Source organism: Heteronotia binoei, chromosome 21, assembly GCF_032191835.1.
Source record: "Heteronotia binoei isolate CCM8104 ecotype False Entrance Well chromosome 21, APGP_CSIRO_Hbin_v1, whole genome shotgun sequence".
In the NCBI taxonomy this organism is placed as follows: domain Eukaryota; kingdom Metazoa; phylum Chordata; class Lepidosauria; order Squamata; family Gekkonidae; genus Heteronotia; species Heteronotia binoei.
Genome location: NC_083243.1, coordinates 115419931 through 115442009, shown reverse-complemented (window position 1 = coordinate 115442009; position 22079 = coordinate 115419931). Strand labels below are relative to the sequence as shown.

The 22079-nt window shown below is 41.2% G+C and overlaps 1 protein-coding gene across 1 annotated transcript; it reads right to left on the bottom strand.

Annotated features, from left to right (window-relative positions):
• Positions 1-11568: 11568 nt before the first annotated feature.
• Positions 11569-21524, bottom strand: LMO2 (LIM domain only 2). The gene is made up of 4 exons (XM_060261752.1): positions 21218-21524; positions 20898-21105; positions 14724-14939; positions 11569-12674 (listed from the first exon to the last, which is right to left on the bottom strand). Exons 1-4 carry the CDS (start codon positions 21231-21233, stop codon positions 12455-12457), a joined length of 660 nt encoding a protein of 219 aa, XP_060117735.1. The 5' UTR covers positions 21234-21524; the 3' UTR covers positions 11569-12454.
• Positions 21525-22079: the final 555 nt, after the last annotated feature.

Genomic DNA, 22079 nt, shown 5'->3' with positions numbered 1-22079 from the left:
ATGAACTTTATAAAGGACAAAGACAAACTCAATTAAATATATATTTTTTTAAAAAATTAACACATGCTTAAAACATTAACACTCATTGGTTTTAAAGGTGCTTTCTTTGTATTTCTCCCATGGGATCCAAAGGAATCTCTGGCTCTTTCCTTCCTTCCCCAGGGGACTGGTGGGGGAGGAACCTCAGCCAATAGAAAGAAAAGGGGCTTGGCTCATTAGCTCTGCTGTGTGATTGAGAGAGCCTGGAAAAACAAGCTCTGCCTCTCCCCCCCACTTTCTCCCCAAGGGAGAAGCCTCAGCCAATGGAGAAAATAGAAGTTTTGCTCTGTATCTCCTGTGGAATTGAGCAAGCCTTGCAAAGCAAGCTGTGATGCAAAAGGAAGCAAGAGAGAGGAAGAAGGAAGCAGATGACAGCTAGTTGCTCAGGGGCCTGATAGAAGCCCTCCGGTGGTCTGATTCAGCCCCCAAGCCACATGTTTGACACCCCTGGTCTAGTGTATAATTGTATGGAATGTGGTTATATTGTTTCCTTAGCAACAAATTGGCCTGGTGCTGGGCAGATGCTCTCACCAGAAGAAAGTAACCTTGACTTAAACACAAACAATGTAACTCTTGTGAACTCTTTCAAATGTGTGAAGGGTGCTAAACCTGAAGCCGCTACTCTGCCTATAAATATCTATGCAACATTGATTACACCAATTCTGGCAAGACTGGGTGAGTGATTGTCTCTGGTCTTTTCAATAAAACTTTTTCTTCCTTCACACAAGAATCCTAATTGATTGATACTAAGCAAACCTCACACATAAACCACTAGTATCTGGCTAAATAAATAGTGACACATTGTGTGAAATTATTTCTGTATCTGCTGATAGACAAGGCATTAGGACAAACTCAGCACAAACATAAGAGAAGCCATGTGGGATCAGGCCAATGGCACATCCAGTCCAATACTCTGTCACACAATGGCCAAAAAACCAAGTGCCATCATGAAGTTTACCAGTCGGGCCAGGACGCTAGAAGCCCTCCCAGTAGAAGCCCCCCCCTACCAGCACCAAGAATACAGAGCATCAATGCCCCAGACAGAGAGTTCCATCTATACCTTGTGGCTAATAGCCACTGATGGACCTCTGCTCCATATGTTTATCCAATCCCTCCTGAAGCTGTCTATGCTTGTAGCTGCCACCACCTCCCGTGGCAGTGAATTCCATGTGTTAATCACTCTTTGGGTGAAGAAGTATTTATCTGTTCTAACCCAACTGCTCAGCAATTTCATTGTGTGCCCACAAGTTCTTGTATTGTGAGAAAGGGAGAAAAGGGAAAAACTTCTTTCTCTGACTTCTCTATCCCATGCATAATCTCGTAAACCTTTCTCCCTTTCTCACAATACAAGAACTTGTGGGCATTCAATTAAATTGCTGAGCAGTCAGGTTAAAATGGATAAAAGGAAGTACTTCTTCGCCCAAAGGGTGATTAACATGTGGAATTCACTGCCACAGGAGGTGGTGGCGGCTACAAGCATAGACAGCTTCAAGAGGGGGTTAGATAAAAATATGGAGCAGAGGTCCATCAGTGGCTATTAGCTACAGTGTGTATATGTGTGTGTGTGTATATATATAAATTTTTGGCCACTATGTGACACAGAGTGTTGGACTGGATGGGCCATTGGCCTGATCCAACACGGCTTCTCTTATGTTCTTAAACCTCTATCATGTCACCCATCTCAGTCATAGTTTCTGTACCTGCTGATAGACAAGGCAGTAGGACAAACCCTACCGTGGTGATCAGAATTGTACACAGTGAGACCACACCATTGATTTATATAGGGGCATTATGATACTGGCTGATTTGTTTTCAATTCTCTTCCCAATAATTCCCAGCATAGCGTTGGCCTTTTTAAATTGCAGTCGCACACTGTCTCGACATTTTCAGTGAGTTATCTACCACAACTCCAAGGTCTTTCTTTTGGTCAGTTTCCGCAAGTTTGGACTCCATCAATGTATATTTATAGTTAGGATTTTTGGCCCCAAAGGCCTTTAAAATTCACCTTTTCTCTGGAAAACCAGCCTTTTATTTTAAATCAGGCTGTTTCTCAATAAGTTAAAAGCCAATCTACAGCTGTATGACTGTGTAAGATTCTGGAATTGGTTAATCGATACTTTTACACTTTCCTGTTAAACATTTGGTATAAATGCAAGCATAAAAACAAGATTTCAAAGATTCTAACATATTACAATGTGTTCATTAAATGCCAATCATAAATCCTAGAGGAATAGCTATAGGGTTGCTAACTCTGCCTTGGGAAATTTATGGAGATTTTGGGGATGGTGCCCAGGGAAGTCAGAGTTTGGGGAAGTGAGGGAGCTGACCAGGGATATGATGCCGTAAAGTTCATCCTTTAAAACTGCCATTTTCTCCAAGGGAAATGATCTTTATAGTCTGGAAATCTTTAGTAATTCCTGGAGAACTTCAGGCTCCACTGGAGGCTGGCAATCCTTGATAGTTGTGTTAGTCTACTCTAGCTAAAATAACAAAAACCTATGACACTAGAGACTAGCAAATTTATGGTGCTGGCATAAATTTTTATGAATCACAGCTCACTTTGACATCCTGTGCCTGATGCAGTGAGTGGCAAAAGTTTATGTAACAACAGCAAAAACAAAGAACCAAACAGAAGGAAACAAACTGCCTTTAGACCTTAGTACTAGGTTTGCCAGGTCCCCCCTGGCTACCAGCAGGGTATGAGGGGATAGGATTGCCAGTTCAAGGTTAGGAAACTCCTGGAGATTTGGGGGTGGTGCTTGAGGGAGACAGGGGCCTCTATGGGGTACAGTGTCACAGAGTCCACTCTCTAAACCAGTCATTTTCTCTGTGGAAACTGATCTCTGTAGTCTGGAGGTAAGTTGTAATTCTGAGGGATCCCCAGAGGCTGGCATCACTAGGCCTCAGTAGGCCTTTTGGCCTCCCCTCCCCCAACAACCCACCTCCAGGCCTAAAGAACAAATGTAAAGATAAAGAACTAAGCAAACATTAAATAGTTTTAAAATGAACCAATTTGTTCAAAACTTGGTCTGCCAATCCCCAGGTCACAGTGGAGGCTCCTTCCCACCACCAGTCAGCTGGCCAGCAGGGGGAAACTGCGCCCCCACAGCCACCATGTGCCTTTCCACCTTGGAAGGCTTAGAAGACTTTTGCGAAGGGCTTCCTTTTTGAAAAGTGTGTGTGCCTTTAAATCTCCAGAGACAGGCTGAATGGGGGTGGGGAGAGCCTGCAGAACAATGTGGCTGTTGTGAGAAAGGGAAGGGAAGCAGAGGAGTCCCTCCATTTGTTTTATAATCCCCTCAGAAGTCATTTGCACAGTAAAATAGAGAGAACCTCTGGTTTCTCTGTGTTAGTCTGAAGAACTTGGTTGAGTATACAGCATTCAACAACTCCCATTGTGAGTATATTGCCCCAGTGAGAAGTATGTGCTTCCAGACTGTGTTTATTTTGGCATTTGTTCATGTGTGTGTGTGTGTGTGTGTGTGTGAGAGAGAGAGAGAGAGAGAGAGAGCAAGTGGAAGTGCAGCCAGCTGCTGGAGATGAGCAAATGAAGACTGTATTCAGGGGAATTGCATTGCTGTATTTTTGTTTATTTATTTCAGGGAATGGGAAAGTCTCCTGGCTCCATGCCCAAAGTCTCCCAGCTCCATCCCCAATTTTCTGAGTTAGATTTGGCAACCCTATTCAAAACAGTCGATGATTGATACTTTTCTCCAGGCAGGCAGGAAGTGTAGCACCAGTTGCAGCAGATTCGCAGGTGGCAGTAGCAGATTTCCAGAAGCTCAGAGCAGCAGCTGAAGTCAAGTTTAGCAGTGCATGCTCCAGAAACCTCTCAGTTATGGAGTCTAGCTGGAGGCGCAGCCTACATTTATGCTTTTTGCCCATGCTCAGAAGAATTTGAAGGAAAACCATGAAACAATTCCTGTGATTCACTGCTTTCTTTAACATGAATCCAGTTTACCACTGCCTCCTCCCCCCTCCCTCTTGTACCCTGGGAAGCCTGTTTATGGGTGTTGAACTCCACATTTGAAGCCAAACAACCCTAATATAGTTTTTTATTTGCCTGTGAGAAATGTCTCATCCCCCCCCCCTCCTGCCCAGGCTACTTGAATAAAGAAATGGGCTGTGACTGAAAAACAAAGACTACTATTTGTGTGTAACCATGAGTGCCACTTTCCAAGACATTCCTATATAAAGGCTGATGCATAAAGACTGCAGGGACCCCTTCATACATGGGACACTTAAAGAAAGTATTTTCTACCTTGTCATATTCATGGAGGTGATATTTACATTTAGTTGCACTTGCATAAGATTTCCTGTTATAATGCACAATTCAAAACCAGAGTAGACATTTTCTTTCATCAGTCAAAGCCCAAAATACTGTGAAAGTCTCACAGTAAAATGTCCTCTGAAGTTGCTGTAGAAAATCAATGTTATAGATTGGGCCTAGTGCCAGGTTTATAGCCTGAAAATTACCAAAATGCAACTCATTTCTGTTATTCATTCCTGAGCTGTCCATGTCTCTTTTATAGATCTGTTACTTGGACATCACATTTCAATATGACGAGACATCATGGCCATAATTTTTGATTGTGTAGACCAGATATGGGCAACTGGTGGTCCACAGGCTTCATCTGTTCTCTCACCATCCTGTCCCTGAGCTGTTTCTTCCCAAGGCTGAGAACACTGAGATCAGTCCCAGAAGAGGTATGAGACTCTAGTATGTTAAACTGAGCCTCACTATTCCATGAGGACTATATAGCATCTGACTTCCTCTTGGAATGTCTGCTTTCATTGCTGGAGGGATATGAAAGAAAACATGCTGGCAAGATATAGAGAAGGTTGAGAAGTGGTGCTTGCACAGTTAAAGGCAGTTATGTTCTCAAGCTCCCTTTCCTGTTTTGGCAATCTAGATTCCACATAAGCTCTCCTTTAACACTGAAGGATTTATTAATCCACAGTGCCTAAAAGAGACTGGCCATCCCAAACCTATATTCTGGATTACCCCCCAAGGCATATAGATACCTGAGGTGCATTTATTTAATCAGATATTTCAAAACTGGGCACTATTTAAAGCAAAAGATTAGAGTCAGGCCATGTGATTTCACTTTCATCTGCATTCCTAAGCCAAACTGTGAATATAATGCGGCTCATTTCTTCTTATAAGGCAGGCTTTTCCCATTAATGGCCACAGGGTATTTTATCTCTTATGAAGACATGGTGTCTACGTATTATTACTACTGTTCTTTCATTAAGCAATTTGCAGAGTTCTTCAGTCTTATTAGGCATCTTCTGAAGAAAGTGCTTTTTACAGCTCCCAGAAGGATAAAACAGGTTATTTAAGAAAAGAGTTAACCTCAGCCTCACCTTCATGTAGGTGGCTACTGGATCTGAATATTAATTGAACAACCTTTGAGTTAAATATTTTCTCATCAGTCCACTTCATGTTTTATAAGAATGAAGTATCTTTTTGTCAAAGAACAGAAAAATAAAATGTACTGTCCTGAATTTTCATTGTCTGCAGTATAGCATCCTTTGCAAAAGAGGCAAACCTGCCAGAGATGTAGTCAACTAGATTTTGGAGCAACTAAAATCTTTGTAGACTGTTTCTGCACATGCCTCTGAAATGATATGTCTCTTCCTAGTTATAAGATTGATTAGTAGTCTTAGTGTACTGTTTTCCATTTGAAATTGCACTGTGGTAAATCTCTGTACATCCTAGTTGATTTTTGAAAGCCAGGGGGCTCAGAAATGAAATGCTGACTTAATAGGGTTTAGATACTGAAGGAAGGTAATTCAGAAATAGAAAGACAAAAAATGCAGCACCCAAGGCCTTTTCACTTTAAATGTACAGCACCAGACTGACAGTCATATAAATGAGTGATGTTGCACAATGTTCTTTTCCAAGCATGCTACGGATTTGGCAGTGTCTTCAGTTTTGTGTTGATTGTCCAGAATTCAAATAAAATGGGGGGGGAGGGGGAGGTGCAGCAGTGTTTGGGAGACAGTATTTCTTTGAGGTGGTGGAAACAGCTGCGATATCCAGGTTTTAGCTAAAGGTGTTACATTAACAACCCATTCCCCATTTACTCCTTCCACAAAAAAGTTCATTATCCTGAGGTGATTTTACCTCCGCCCCACCAAGGGCACAGGATTAAAAAGTGATATTGCCAGTGATGCTCTCATCTTCCAAACATGGCATTAAATAATGGGGACAGTGAAATAAAATATTGCAGGGGTGGCCAACGGTAGCTCTCCAGATGTTTTTGCCTACAACTCCCAGTAGCCCTAGCCATTGGCCATGCTGGCCAAGGCTGATGGGAGTTGTAGGCAAAAAACATCTGGAGAGCTATCATTGGCCACCCCTGAACAATATTGAATAATTTTGGATGTTTGAAAAACTATGCTGATCTTGAATACATCCAAAGGATAATGCAGTCCAGTCTCATTGTCCCTTTGAGTATTTTCTGATTTTACTTTTGTTGATCTTGATACTCTTTTGAAGAGATGTTTTGGAAGGACTTGTTAAGGACATGAAGGAAGCAAAAATGAGTAATTGCTATTCTCAGGGCTTTTTTGTGAGGAAAGCCCAGAAGAAACTCATTTGCATATTAGGCCACACACCCCTGACATTACCGGAAGTGATGTCACCTGTTCAATAGGCTACTTTCTGCATATTCTTTTCCAAGCATGCTAGTTTGGTTTGGTTTCCAAGCATGCTAAGAGAGCCAGTTTGGTGTAGTGGTTAAGTACGTGGACTCTTATCTGGGAGAACCGGGTTTGATTCCCCACTCTGAAGCCTTAACTCCTATGCCCTCCTCAAAGTCCACCACAGAATTTCCAGGAATTTCTCACCAACCTGGAACTGGCAGCTGTAGTCAGCACTGGGCCCAATGAGTTCTGCCTCAGAGGCCTGTAGTGGGACTTTTCAGACCAACTGTCTATCTCTGACAAACTGTTTAATAGGGAGGAGTCGTCAGCCATTACATCAGCTTACAGCAGGGGTGGCCAACGGTAGCTCTCCAGATCTTTTTTTGCCTACAACTCCCATCAGCCCCAGTCATTGGCCATGCTGGCTGGGGCTGATGGAAGTTGTAGGCAAAAAAAATCTGGAGAGCTACCGTTGGCCATCTCTGGCTTACAGCATTCTTTTCTCCTCTCTCCCCTTTGATCTGAACAACAACAACCCCATGAGGCAGGTTAGATTGGTTTGAAATCACCCAGTCAACTTCTACAGCCCTCACCTGAAGATTGGCAACAGTGGTTCCCCAGGAGGAAAGCTGATCTGCAGTGATAGCTTTCAGACCAACAGTCTCTCTCTGACAGACTGTTTAATAGGGAGGAGTCCTCAGCCAATACATCAGTTTACATAATTCTCCTCTCCTCCCCCCTCCCCTCCAGCCTTTGATCTGAACAATAACAACCCCATGTGGCAGTTTAGGCTGGTTTGAAATCACCCAGTCAGCTTCTACAGCCCTCACCTGGAGATTGGCAACAGTGGTTCTCCAGGAAGAAAGGCCTTTCCCTCAGAGTCCATTCTGTCATATTAGCCCACTGTAACCTAATTGGAATAGAAGGAGTGAAGCGTATTGGCAGGTGGAAAGGGCCCCTCCCTGCTGTGAATGAACATTTCTTTTTGCCTCAGTTGAAGAGAAGGAACCCTGCTGTTTTCTCATGAGCACAGGCCCATAGCTGGGGCGGTGGGGGGCCAGGCACCACAAATATTTCCCATTTTACACCCACGCACCTCCTTGACTGCTCTCAGATGGACTGTCCTGGACTTCCTACAACAGGCCCTGAGGAGAAGCAGTACTGCTCAGTAAGCTCCCTGTCAGCAGAGAACTGTACCCCAGCTTTCTGCTGGGGTTCTTGCCTGATAGGGCTGGTGGTGGGCAGGGGAGAGCAGAATCAGCCAATGGCACGGCAATTGGCTGTAAGTCACATCTAATGAATGAAAATCCTTAGAATTGCCACCATGGTTGGGTTTTTATTTATATATAACTGATATGGGAACAACAAAGTTGGCATAGACTGCCTAGAATGCTTGGGAGAATGGGCAGGACATAACTGGTGCAAAAGATACAAGAAATAAGAACATGCATCTTTTGACAAGAACAGTCAAACATAAATCAGGCAGACTTTGGGCTGCCAGCAGGTGCATCCTGAAACCACCCTAAGAAACCATTCTACTGTGTGCACTGACATCATTGCATCACTAACATCACACATGAGGCTCTAGGTTTTGGGCAAAAACTGTTTTTTTGCTACAAAACCATACAGTTTGCCCAAAACCCAGAGTGTTGTCATGTGATGTCCCCAGTGTGATGATGTCACATCAGGATGATGTCATCATGTCAGGGACATTGTGCAATGACACCCCTGTTTGGGGGTGATGTTTCCCCTGGCAGGCAGCTGGCTGGTGGTGGAGTGGAGCCCTCCAAAGTGAGGAGAAACCCTGCGGGAACCTGGGGATTGGCAACCCTAGGCAGGAAAGTGACAATTAAGCTCTGATCCTTGGGGAAGCTGTACACACAAATGTTGGTTGTGCAGTGACGCAGATTTGCCTTCATAGCAGAATTATTGCCATAGTAACATGCAATGGTAATTGCCCGATGTATTCAGAAATGAGATTGGTATTGCTAAATTATGGTTAATTAAACCAGACAAAGTGTTTATGGCAAGTTGTATAAAATAATTTTGTTCTTTCTATGCAGTATAGGACTTTTTTTAGCAGGAATGCACAGAACACTGACTTGGCACCAGGAGGTGTGGCCTAATATGCAAATGAGTTCTTGCTGGGCTTTTTTTGTAGGAACAAAAACATTTGTGGTAGTCCTAAATTACCTATTACATTTAGGCTGAGATGGAAATTATATTATAATGGATTAACTTCCTGACCTTGTTTGTAGTACCAGAGTTTGAACAATTGGAACTTTAAGCAAAACAATCAAAATTTTCTGTGATCAGCTGTGGATTATGGCACCATTTTAATCTGTTGCTTAAACTTTGTTGTTCTCTTATTATGTATGCCTCCTCAATCACCATCTGATTTTGGGATGTTAAGCTGGTATTATATCAATACATTGGGAAGGAAGGCACATGGCATAGCCTGATCTTGTCAGATCTTGGAAGCTAAGCAGGATCAGTACTTGGAAGGGAGACACCAAGGTAGTTGCTGCAGAAGAAGACAATGGCAAACACCTCTGCTTCTCACTTACCTTGAAAGCCCCTTGCTGGGGTTGCTTTAAGTTGCCTGAAACATGATGACTCTTTAAATAGACATATCAGTACCGAGTGGGTGGCAGCACAGTGTGCAAAACGCATTTACAAATAAAGGTTGCAGTCTTGTATCTGGTTAATCATATGTGAGTCCTGCTATTTTCTGCTTGCATAGACTGTATCTGGTGGCAGGGTTGCATCCAAAGTTTCTTTATGGCATACCCAGATGTGTGTGTGCCCTGCCTACATTATATTTCAAATCCTCATTTAACGATAACAGCTGGCCTCAGATTCAGCAGGAGCTCAAAGGAGCACAGCTCCTGCTTTTTTGAGGGTTCCCCCTTCTTCTCCCCACCTACCTTGTCCATTGAATAGTAGGTACAGCTGCATAACAATCCCTGGATTAGGAGAGCAGGCAGCCAGCCACCAGAGGCTTTGAACATATGAACATATGAAGCTGCCTTACACTGAATCAGACCCTCGGTCCATCAAAGTCAGTATTGTCTACCCAGACTGGCAGTGGCTCTCCAGGGTCTCAAGCTGAGGTTTTTCATGCCTACTTGCCTGGACCCTTTTTAGTTGGAGATGCCAGGGATTGAACCTGGGACCTTCTGCTTACCAAGCAGATGCTCTACCACTGAGCCACCGTCCCTCCCGTCCCATGCCCCCAGCAGCCTTCATTAACCTCTGGAGAAGCCTGTACCACCTTTTCTCCACTTTTTATGTGATTTTGGGCAGTGGGTGGCTTGCTGGCCTTTTGACTGGGGAAGGTGGCCCAGGAGAGCCCCAGGCGAATGGGGCCTGCTTGGGCTGGCTGGATCTCTAGCCAACCCAAGCAGGCCTTGCTTGCCTGGGGCTCTCCTTTCTTGCATTGGGTTGTTTTTGGCTGGGGGACAGTGGCATATGCTAATGAGTTATGCTAATGAGCTCCATCTAGGGTTGCCAAGTCCAATTAATGAAAAATCTGGGGACTTTGGGGGTGGAGCCAAGAGACATTGGGGGTAGAGCCAGGAACAAGGATGTGACAAGCATAATTGAACTCCAAGGGAGTTCTGGCCATCACATTTAAAGGGTCGGCACACCTTTTTAAATGCCTTTCTTCCATAGGAAATAATTAAGGATAGGGGCACCATCTTTTGGGGCTCATAGAATTGGACCCTCTGGTCCAATCGTTCTGAAACTTGGGGGGTATTTTGGGGAGAGGCACTAGATGCTATACTAAAAATATGGTGCCTCTATTTCAAAAAATAGCCCCCCCCAGAGCCCACAATACCCACGGATCAATTCCCTATTATTCCCTATGGGAATTGTTCTCTCCTGCCCCCTCCCTCTCTCTCACACACAAATACTTACTTGGTCTTCTTCCAGCAGAACTTTGCTGTGAAAACGAAAGCAAGGCTGCACAGGAAAAGAAAGGGAGGGGCCGTTCTCCATGGAAACTGTTACTGACCCTTTCCCATGAAGCCCTTCCTGTTTCCTGTTTCCTGTGCAGCCTTAAAGGGACACATTTTAAAAACGGATCAGAAGCTCTACAATAACATGATGCCTACAGGTATGTTCTCTCTCCCCCCCCCCCGCCCTCGCTTCCAGATTTTTTGAGAGCGGTGGAGGAGGCTGCAAATTCGGGGATCCCCCACCAGGGCGGGGGGGTTGGGAAGCCTAGCTCCATCACCTATTTTTCTACAAAATGACCCCTGGATAATAGCATAACATTTGGCCCACCATAGAATGAAATAAATGATTAGCTGCAATACTACTTCTCCCTTTACAAAAAGTCAGGGTTAAAAAAAAAAAGTATAGCACCCAACTTTTAAGAACTTAGATAACATAAATGAAAAACAAAAAGGTCACAAAATTGTGGTGGATTGCTCAGCAGGGTAGGGGTAACCTTTCTAGTGCCCCCCTTTCCCCCAAAAAAGGAATGATGTAGCCAAGTCTGATACCATAGAGAGTTACTCCACCTAGAAAGCAGTTTTAAAACAAAAAGGTCTCAAATTGCACAGCATGAACAGGGAGGAATTGTGCCACTACTCTTGCCAGTTGCATCATACAGGCAATATCCAGTAGGCATTTGAGGCACTCATATCATTGCAAATTACACAGAAGTCACAACAGCAATGGAAGTATTGCTTGTAGGAAAATTTCCATTTTCTAACTTACATATTCAGCAAATTCCCCAGAACAAAAAGCATGACACTGGGGGAAAGAAATCTGAACTATGCACAACAAATAGGTGGTTGCTGTACAATTACTAGACTTAAAACTACACAGGAAAAGCACTCAGTATAATTTAATAAAAAGAACAACAGCTTTTAAATTGGTAATTTTTATTAAATCTGCAAGATTATACTACATACAACAAATTATTTATTGTCATTGTCTAAGTTAATAAAATAGCTGAATAACTCTTTAAATTTATATTTGTATAGAAATGAGAGGTGAAATTTCTCACCTTCAAACAATGGCACCAAAAGGTAGCTATTCATTCAAATTTATTGAAATAGTTGTTTCACATTTAAGGCTGCAGTCCTGAACCATGTTAAATGCCTATAAGTTTCTGTGATTTCTAAGGACTTAAGCAAATGTAACTAAGTGCATGTAAATTGCTGCAGAATTGCAGGCAAAGGTTATAATTTTCATGTCATATGTCAAGAGGTAATTTTCCTGCAACAGAGAAGCCCCTCTTTCCACATCCAAAACATAAGGCTTTGGAGAATCAAATTACTCTGAATAATTGGAGTCTTCCCCTCCCCTGCTCCACATTGTTCTGTCTTGTACTAACTTTGGAATTACAGTCTATGTAGAATAACTAGAAATGTAGCAAAGAAAAATAAATTACATAAACCTAGTCTGCAAATGTCAGAACCATATTATCTTTCTTTTTACATGTCACTACTGAATTCTCCAGTCAGGAGAGTCCATGGTTATTTTTATATTAGTTCCTCTGCTTTCATCATCCCCTTTGAGAATGTTAGTTTATCATCAAAACATATTTGCTAATAGAAATCCATCTATCTGCTACAGTTTCCGTCCCCAGTCACCATTTATACATGATGCAGCGCTGGCCTGTGAATTCAGCGACATTTCCTCTATCTTAGACAATCACATAGATGTTGTGAGCGATAATCTCCTCACCATTGCTAGGTATTTGTGTCACCCATGAGATTAATTTTGGAGACTATGAGGCACAAATGGGCTATATCATCCCATTGATCTTAGTCCACTCATAGATGTCCTGCTCACACACTATGTCTGAGTTGATGAGAAGGTATCTGTCACCAACACAAAAGTGTTTCTGGCAAGCAGCACATTTGAAGCATTCCAGGTGGTACACTTTGTCCTTCACTCTCATGGTCATCTCGTAGGCCCGGATTCGCTTGTCACAGGAAGCACAGAGGCCATCTTGGCCAAAAAGCCTTTGGGGGAAGAAATCCAAAAGAGTCAGATGCATTTGTTACAGAAGTAAAGCACAAGTTCTTATGTATTTGACTTTGAGCTGTGAAGCTGCAAAGAGTTTAGATTTGTCATCATCAGATGTTCAAATTTTTGTGACAGAAGAGGGAAGTTGATGCTGCTGTGATAATTCTCTTGCTTTTTTGTTTTTTCCTATGCGTGCTACTAATAGAAGTTTGCCTGATAGTTGATGAATTGGCTTTGTTCCATTTTGGACTATTATTACAGGATCTCACGTGTGTTTTAGTAACTGATGTTCTTCCTTCATAAGGTAAACTATATTAATAATTAATATAGACTGCTGCCCACAGAACTTATTAACTACAGTAATATTCCAACATGTATGTTTTATCAGACATTGTAATAAGGGTAAGTGAATTTTAAGTGAATTTTAAAATATATTTGTGATTTATGTCAAATAGTGTTTAGTATCCAGTGTTTAATATCCAATTCTGACTGGATTCAAAATGTCACTGTTAATTCCTTGTCTACCAGGAGGTGTCACTGTTCATTTTGCCATGATCAACAACCCTTTGAGTCTGTTGTATGAAATGTGGAAGACAGCCAGTTTTAAACTCTCTCTATTTCTGCTCTCTCTCTATATATTAATTTTCTAACCACTATAGATTTTATATTTGAATTACAGATGTGAGAAATGGAAAAGCCAATTTAACAGCCCATGTCTATGAAATTCTTCATTAGCAGACACAGATAATTAACACATTATACTGTGAAAAGATGGAACATATCGAATTACAAGGCACAAAAATGCATTAATTTAGCAGCCCATATTTTCTGCCATTACAGTGACAAAATATTCAGCTAGTGGAAATAGGGCTGAATCTTTCAGGGTGTTGTACATACATAGGAGATTAACTGTATATTACATTACACAAAGCTAGTCCTACACAAACAAAGCTGCTACCGGAAAAGGCTCTGAAGTGGAATAATTAGGGTGGGGGTTAGCCATTTATTCCTCTCCCACCCAAATGAATTTTCAATATGTTAACACAGCCGCAGAGAAGCTGTAAATAAACTGGATAGACCAGGGGTGGCCAACGGTAGCTCTCCAGATGTTTTTTGCTTACAGTTCCCATCAGCTCCAGCCATTGGCCATGCTGGCTGCGGCTGATGGGAGTTGCGGGCAAAAAACATCTGGAGAGCTACCGTTGGCCACCCCTGGGATAGACCCTACCAATCAGTACCCAGTATCACACAAATGAAGAACTGCAGATATACCAATTACCCAATATACTTGAAATATAACTAATATTGGCTGCCTCCAACTGGGGGCTGTAGATCTGGAATTATAACTGATCACTAGACTACAGAGATCAGTTCTCCTGGAGAAAATGACTGCTTTAGAGAGGGGATCATATAGCATGATACCTCATGGAGATCACTTCCCACTCTTCTCAGGATCCACCCCCAAATCTCCAGGAATTCCCAAACCCAAAGTCAGCAACCCTAAATGTGACCAAGAATACACTATTTGTTAGCAATCTAGTTGGCATAAAATATTCTTAATGTTATTCATAAATAGAAAATATGTACAGACACCTCGTATGGTATGTACATGTATATCAGTTTGAACACCAGTTGTAAAATTTCATTTCAACAGCCCATCTCCACCCAAACCCAGAAGAAATGCAGGCTTAACTCACTGATTGTGTGATCCTAACACCAGTGCTTTGTCTACAGTGAAGGAACTTGCACAACTTGAGAGTTGAAACAGATTAGTTTCAGGGCCATGGGTGGAAAAGCTGCTTTCTTTCACCTCCATCCCATCCCTGTTTCCTGTGCATCAAACTTGGCTGTGAGAGTCAACCAGCCAAGCTAATCTTCAAGGGCCTTATCCAGATTTGGCTACTCAGTTTCAGCTATCATGTATATCCTTTCTGGGCAGGCTGAGTTAGGTCCTTCGCAATCTTAAACTATAATATTGTAAGTAATTTTGTTCCAGATAGTTCTGCTAAAGAAAACAGAGGCAACAGGGTAAAAAGTTGATGTACCTGAGATAGTCTCTTCGACATAGTTTTCTTCCCAATTTATAATACAGCCGTCTTCCCACCTCTCCAAGTCTGCAGCCACATAAGTCACAGCTAAGGCAGTCTTCGTGCCAGTACTGATCAATGGCTTTGAGGAAGTAACGGTCCCCAATGTTCTGTTGGCAGCCTCCACATGTTAATAAGGATGGAGGTATTTGGAGTACCTCATCCACAGGCTCCCTAGCAGAAAGAAGTAGTATTTAGAAAAACACTTAGAAAACCACTTGGAAGCAAAGTTGAAGCAGCATTCTGGTATCTTAAATTTAACAGGACTTCTAATCTGATTTTTCTCCCTTTGTACATAAAAACAAAAACCAGAGACAAAAGGGAAGTAGTTATAGAAAGGTCCCACTGAGGAGGACCAAGTGAAAAATTCAACATTCTGAGAATCTCAGCTTGGAATTTTAGAAACCCACCCAGTTTCTAGTCCTTAATGCAAAAATAAACTTAACAATATATGAAAAATGCTCTGGAAAATGTCAGTTGGCATCTGAGCAGGATCTCCAGTGAAAAGGGAGCAAGCTTAAGGGGCTTGTTTGCTCTTCCACAGTACTAGTAGAAATGCAGTAATTTATATACAGAAGCAAAATGTGCAAATATATGTAATTTGTATTATTTAGAAAAAGAGCCTTTCCTGGTGCAAAATTATATTTATTTTTAGTGTTTAGTATACACTGTTGTGATTATATTTTCATTTAATTAATAGAATGATATAAGAAATCAGCAAGAATGCAGCAATTCTTGGTTAATAATTAATATTTTTGCCCCATCTGTCACATATTGTCAATTATTCTGACAACTATAGATAGCAAAGTATGCAGAAGTAGTGCCAGAGTAACCACCGGTTGCCTTGTTTACATAAGCTTGTCCTATATGTGAGTCATAGCCCCTGCAGGTGCTGCTGCTATTAAAATATTTCCCCTTTAACAACTTTCTGTATCATGCATAGTGCTGTGCTCTCCACTAGTGCTGTAAAGTGGGTTTGTAGACAGAATGAAGAAAAACAAGATCTGTGTAAGAGATACATATCATACAAAGTAACTTTGTATCATACAAAGTAACTTTAGTTTTGAACCCCTTCCTTTGACAAACATAGCCATTATTTCGATCCTAACATGAGCATTTTGCATCATTTTCCAATAAGATAAATACTTGCAAACAATGTCATGAAGTCCTAACTTGTATTATTATCATGCTTGAAATGAAATGGTTGTCTTGATCTTGTCCACTTTTACAATTACTATACGTATTTGAGAGAGAGAACTAAATTTTACATCAATTTTATAGGTCAGGTAGTCTACAGCAGAGATAGTGAACCTCTTGTACAGGGCTATCTAATGAATTAATGCTGAATTTGGATTATATTGTCTGTACCACCAAATGGTTTGACTTAATGAGCTCGTCATGTTGTCCTTTCTGTCCAGTGCTCCTTTTGCTGCAGTTAGTATCGCGCCATATAAATAGTGGGATGTGTATATTGCTCCCATGATGAGATGCTGAATGTAATTAATCTTTCTTTGAAGGCCATTTTAGACACATGCCTAATTTAGTTTAAGTGTATTTATTTATTTAATCAAATTTATATCCCGTCCTCTTCTAACGGGCTCAGGGTGGCTCACAACAGTTAAAGCAAACATAAAATTTAAGTGTATGTCTGAATAGTTAAAATGGGAATGCAGCAAATGTGTTTGCAAACATAGATGTTATACAGATGGGAGCAGTGACTGGCAGCAGTTCTCTACTGAGTGTACACTCAGTGGCAACTCTGGATTTGTTTCATTGTAATGTGAAGAAATAACTTTGCCAGAGGGGCAACCATATGCACAATTACTTGAGAACAAGAGTTCCATTCCTAGGTTAAAATGCATAGGATTGGACTACACATCTGCCAAAATGGCTAATTAATGTTTTTGGTGCTGATTTTGTAAAGTGGGATCCCTGCTTCTGGTGTGAAACAGGAAAATCCAGTTGCAAATTATTGCAGTTGTGTATCAAGGGTACATTATCCAACATGCATGAAAGCAAGTGATAAATATATTTAGACTTGGGCTGGAAAATATTCTATTTTCTCGTACAAATAAATGTTTTTTTAAAAGAATTTTCTTTAATTCAGTTTGCTTGACCAGAGGATACTTTTTAAACATTACAGCCCTACTTTCATCCCTGATTAGGCAACAATTTTGCATTAAAGACTTCTGTGATTGGCTCTTGCCCCTGTGGTTGTAGCAGACGGTGATACTGTAGAAAAGCAGCTCCCATAGTAGGAATATTATGTTCAAGGAAAAGAAGACATATGAGAGTTTGTTCCCTTCTTATTTCTTCATTTGTGAGTGCATGTTTTCTCCTGAATTAATCTAAACCTAAAAAAGTAATTGATACTGTTTATTTCAGTAATAACCAATAATACATAAGCTGTACAAATGTGGGAAGATCCAACAAAGTTTTTCAGTATAGCAATTAACCCTATCAGTAACTAGTACACAGTTACTTTCCTGGGGAAACCTTATTTGCAGGAGAAAAGCTGAAATAATGCAGTTGGTAATATAATAGAGATGAGAAAGCTGTTTCTTAATATAAAAGTATTATCTCCCCCAAAAGCCTCTTTGTTCCCTGGATATTCCATTTGGCAATTGCTGTTGAAAAGTACTTCCTGTGAAATACTGACAGTCTGCGCAGTCAGCTGCTCACAGTAAGAGGTTCTAACACATTTTAACCCTAAGCTCATAAACATTGCCACAGGAGGGGAGGAGGAGAACTTGTGTTTTCAAAGTTAATTGCATGATTTAATGGCATACATTATGGATCTTGATCAAACTGTTAACAATGTTCACTCCATCCTCTGGGCTGATTGCTCTGGGCAATTATTATAAGTGATGCTAATTAGTATGCTTGAACCTCTCTTGAAACATTTGTTCCACATGTGAACAACTGTAAACTGAGAAACAAATTGGGAATGAAATCTAATGTACATTCTAGCCACTATAGATGTTACATCCACACTACATATCAAATTACAAATATACTGATATAAGACTGTTAAAATGTCCAGAGTAAAACTACCCAATCCTTCATTATGCGCTTCTAATGCTAAAAAGGCACCTAGAGTCCAGGTGAGATCAAGCTCTGATCTCACCAATTCCTGCCCTGTCAAGCCCTCACCTAAGCAAAAATTCCATTTTTAGAAGTCTGAGAAGAACCTCTCACACAGACAAATGTACCCTACAGTTAATCAGCATCACCCACTTCTTATTCTACTTTTTAAAAATTTGAAGACTCTTCCATCCAGAGGACAGCCTCCATTTATGACTCTATTCCTAAGTTCTAGGCTAGGAAACTGTGGTCCCTCAAGAGCATTAGCTGGTACATCACAACATGGAACTCATATGTAGCTTGACCTAATACTGAATGAGGCCATTGGCCACCTAGCACTACTCTGACTACCAGTTGCTTGCCAGGATTTCAAGCTGTTTTCTAGTACTTAAATACCTTCACTGGAGATACTAAAGGTTACAACCAATCACTTAGTTACTGTCCTTGTCTCCTTCTTAATTACAGCCCTGGTTACCAAGAAATTATGACAACAGTCATTTTCTAGCATTTATAATAATTATTATTATAAAACTGCTGAGGCAAGAAAAGGTCATAGACTAGAATGCATTACATTGGAGAAAGAAATTAGCATTTCTGTTGTATTTCTTCTTTTCAAAGCAATATCACAAAAATGATATTTGAGGGAAGTGAAGTTTTTTCAATACATTTAGTTGGGTTTTTTTTTAAATCAGCTATTACTTACAACACCTGAAACATAATAAAGCTTCAATGGTGTTTTGTACTAAATCCATTTTTGTTACCACAAAGAAAATCTCCTACTTAATTTCATACCTATATGGCAATGTTTGGTCATGACAATCCCCCCCCCCCTACTCCTCCTTTCTTGTTTAAGAAACTCAGCACATTAGCCCTTTATTTAGGATCCTGTAAGTTACCGGTAAGTCAGTAGCAATTACTTTTTTCATGAGCAGGTCCAAACTGATATCCTCAAAATGTAAACATCTGTTCTAGACATTATTTCAACCAGAGGTGTCCTATTCAAACCATGTTAAAGTCAAACAAGACTCAATGTTTTTCATGAGTATGTCATGGAAGTGGTCAGGTTACTGAAAAAATACAACAGAACGGTAAGCATAGCATTATGCAGTCTATGGAGCCTGTATTCAGAAATAATTTAAACAACACCTTATAGATCCATATAAACAACTAAGAAACCAGAACAGAATTGCCCTTTGCAGTAAATTTATCGTGTTGGTATTTCAGATGCAGCTTCCAATATCTTTCATTGCTAAGGTTTGGGTTGTATGGCTACGATGTAAAGCTTGTGATAGTTCTTTTTTAAAAATGCCAATAAAATGTTTTCTGGTATTTTAGAATTTTTGATGCACTTGTTTTCTGGACCATAAATTGCTAGATTAACATCACACTTTTATGTTGACACTTGCAAAAATCAATTATCAAAGTTCAAAGTGGAAGATTAACATGTGAACAGAAAAAGATAGAATAGTTATAACGAATGCATAATGCTTGTGTCTTCACATAACGATATTAAGACGTATGTGAAAATGTTTTATCTGAATGTGGTTACCAACTCACCCTAACCATACCTACTTGAAAGTAAATACTATAGAAATAAATTAGACTTCTCAGAAAGCAAGGTTAGGATTAGGTCATAAGGCTTTCCAGGAAAATGACTGCAGAACTGCCCACATCCATAATATAAGTCCTTTCCACTTTAGTGCTACTTAATCCGAAATAACTGCTCACAGGATCACATTCTTCTTGTTCTTTATAATTTATAAATTAACAAATTAGTTAAACATGCACTGATAGTTTAAAGGAGAATACTGAAAGTTGCAATTATTCTGCCTAGCAAGGATACCACAAAACCATTAAGTTCCAGGAAAATAAAATATAGCCATCATAAGTGCAGCCATGCAGTTTGAGCTTATGTGCTTATTCAGAAGTAAGTCTCACTGAGTTCAATGGGAATTGTTCCCTGGTAACTTTCAGCTGCATAACTGTCTGTAGCAGCAAAAAACAAACAACAACAAAAAACAAGCAAGGCACAAGGCTCCTTGTTGTTTTTACTTCTGTATGTAAGATTACAATTCTGAAGTTACAATGATAATTCTAATACAATAAACTGAACTCATCCCCAAAACTGTACATATTTGCAAAAGTTTGCAAATACAGCAGGGCAGTCACAATACATCCATCTGAAAATCTTAATTCTATAATCATTTAAGACAATTTTGACTTCTTTGGTTCATTTGTCAGTCTGAGGGAGAGGAAAAAAACCAGCTTTGGCATAGACTCCCCATCTTGTTTGACATTTTGTTGAAAGTTTCAAGCTGGTGGTTTGCATTATGAAAATGTGGAAGTTGAGCACTCATCTGATAACAGCCTTGACCTTTTAGTCTAACCAGCCAGTTTAGCTGGGCAGGGAGGGGAATAAGAGAAAGAGAGACTAAAAACAATGTAGGCTTTTGGAAAGCATTAGGCTACCTACCCCATCCCTCTGAAATCCCTTTCATCAGCATCACCTAACCTTCCAAGCAGAGGAAAAGGCATTTATCCAAATGGTCCTCCCATTTTACCCTCAACAGGAGCTTAATAAGAAAGCTGATGATTCTGATAATTTGTCTCCAACTCAAAATGCGGAACTTGTGTGTGCCTCTGAATTTGGGCTGCTACTCCCCCCCACACACACACACACAAGTAGCAGTCAGGCAGTTTTTAGAACAGAGTCTAATACTAGCTTAATAAAAATATGCTAAAACAGCCAGACATACTGCACAGTTCATCCATAAAAACCGTGCAATTGTGGTAAAGGAAACGGGACGGGAAAGAGTGGCTTTCTAGAAAGGCATGTACACATATATAACCGGCAGAAAGGAAGATGCAGCCCTATTGTATTTCTCTGCAGCGTACACTTTCTGAGAGCAGTCTCCCCAGAAGCTGGTACCAGAAATCCTGTCAAACAAGGTTCCCCCGACTCCCACAAGCCCATGGATTGCAGACAATGTGCATCCATCCGAAGACAAAGTTGGAGGTAGCTAGGAAATTGAGAGGAAGGCCACTTACTCGGAGGGCTCGAGGCTTTTTCTTTCGATGGCTGATGACATTGGCTGGTCTTGGTCCTTTGTAGTGTGGTGGTGGTTTTGTCTGCGATGAGATCTGCCCCCGCTGCCCCCACAAAGGCTGCCTGTTCCTGAATGCCTTTTCACCACCAGCGGCAGAGTGGCACCTCCGCCCCCCCTTCCACTCCCAATGACATTCGCAGGATTTCCTTCTGTAAAACCAACGGAGGGGGAGAGAGGGGGGGGGAGAGAAGGTGGGCAGTTGTGTTGTTGACGCTGTTGCTGTTGTGTCTCTGTAAGGCAGGCTAACCCTTAGGATCTAACCTCTCATCCTTGCCATGCTCCTCCCGTTCGCTGTATGAGAACTGGGCAGAGGCTGCTGCTGCTGCTGCTGCTTTGCTGTTGCTCTGTATCGTCGCTCGGCTGTCACTGCTGAGCTTCTCCCAAAGTCTCCCCTTTGCTGGGCTTATGCTTTCTGCCTGTGTAGCTCAGGGCACGGTCTAGAGAGGCAGCTTCGATCATCCTCCGCTCCTCCGCCACCACCATTATTATTGTCGTTGCTACTATTATGGCTATGATTGTGGAGCTAGCCTCAGTGGTCTCCGCAGAGCCTCGCTGGTTTCACATCCTCTTTCCTGATCACGATTCAAATACAATAGAAGGAAATGACACTTAAAGAGACAGCTGTCTATTTCTTAACTGCACTCCTGGGGATTTAGCGAGCCACAACAGCAGCATCTCTCACGACTGAGTTAACTCCTTAAAGGGCCAGCCCTTCGCTCACTTGCAGCTAAGGCTGGGACTGGGAGGAAGCTGACTCTGCATTTTTACAATATATCATGTGTGCTGGTGCATTTTAAATTGTGTAGCCAATTTGCTCGCTGGCAGAGAGGCAAGCATATGGAAAGTCGCCTCATTTGGTACCTTCAGTGTTTGTTAGGTGGCCCAGCATTTTATTCTCCACAGAACTGTTTAGATCAAAAGTGACAAAAAACAAACAAGCAAAGAATAAGTAGTGCCTTCCTAATGTGGATCATGGGACATTGTCATATGCTGCTCATTAAGGTACCTGCACATTTCCCTTGCTATATTTTGACCACGCATAGCCACTTAACAAATGCATCCCTTGGAAATAAAGTAGGTTTTGGAATAATAGCCATGATTGATTGATAGTTAATTTTTATAA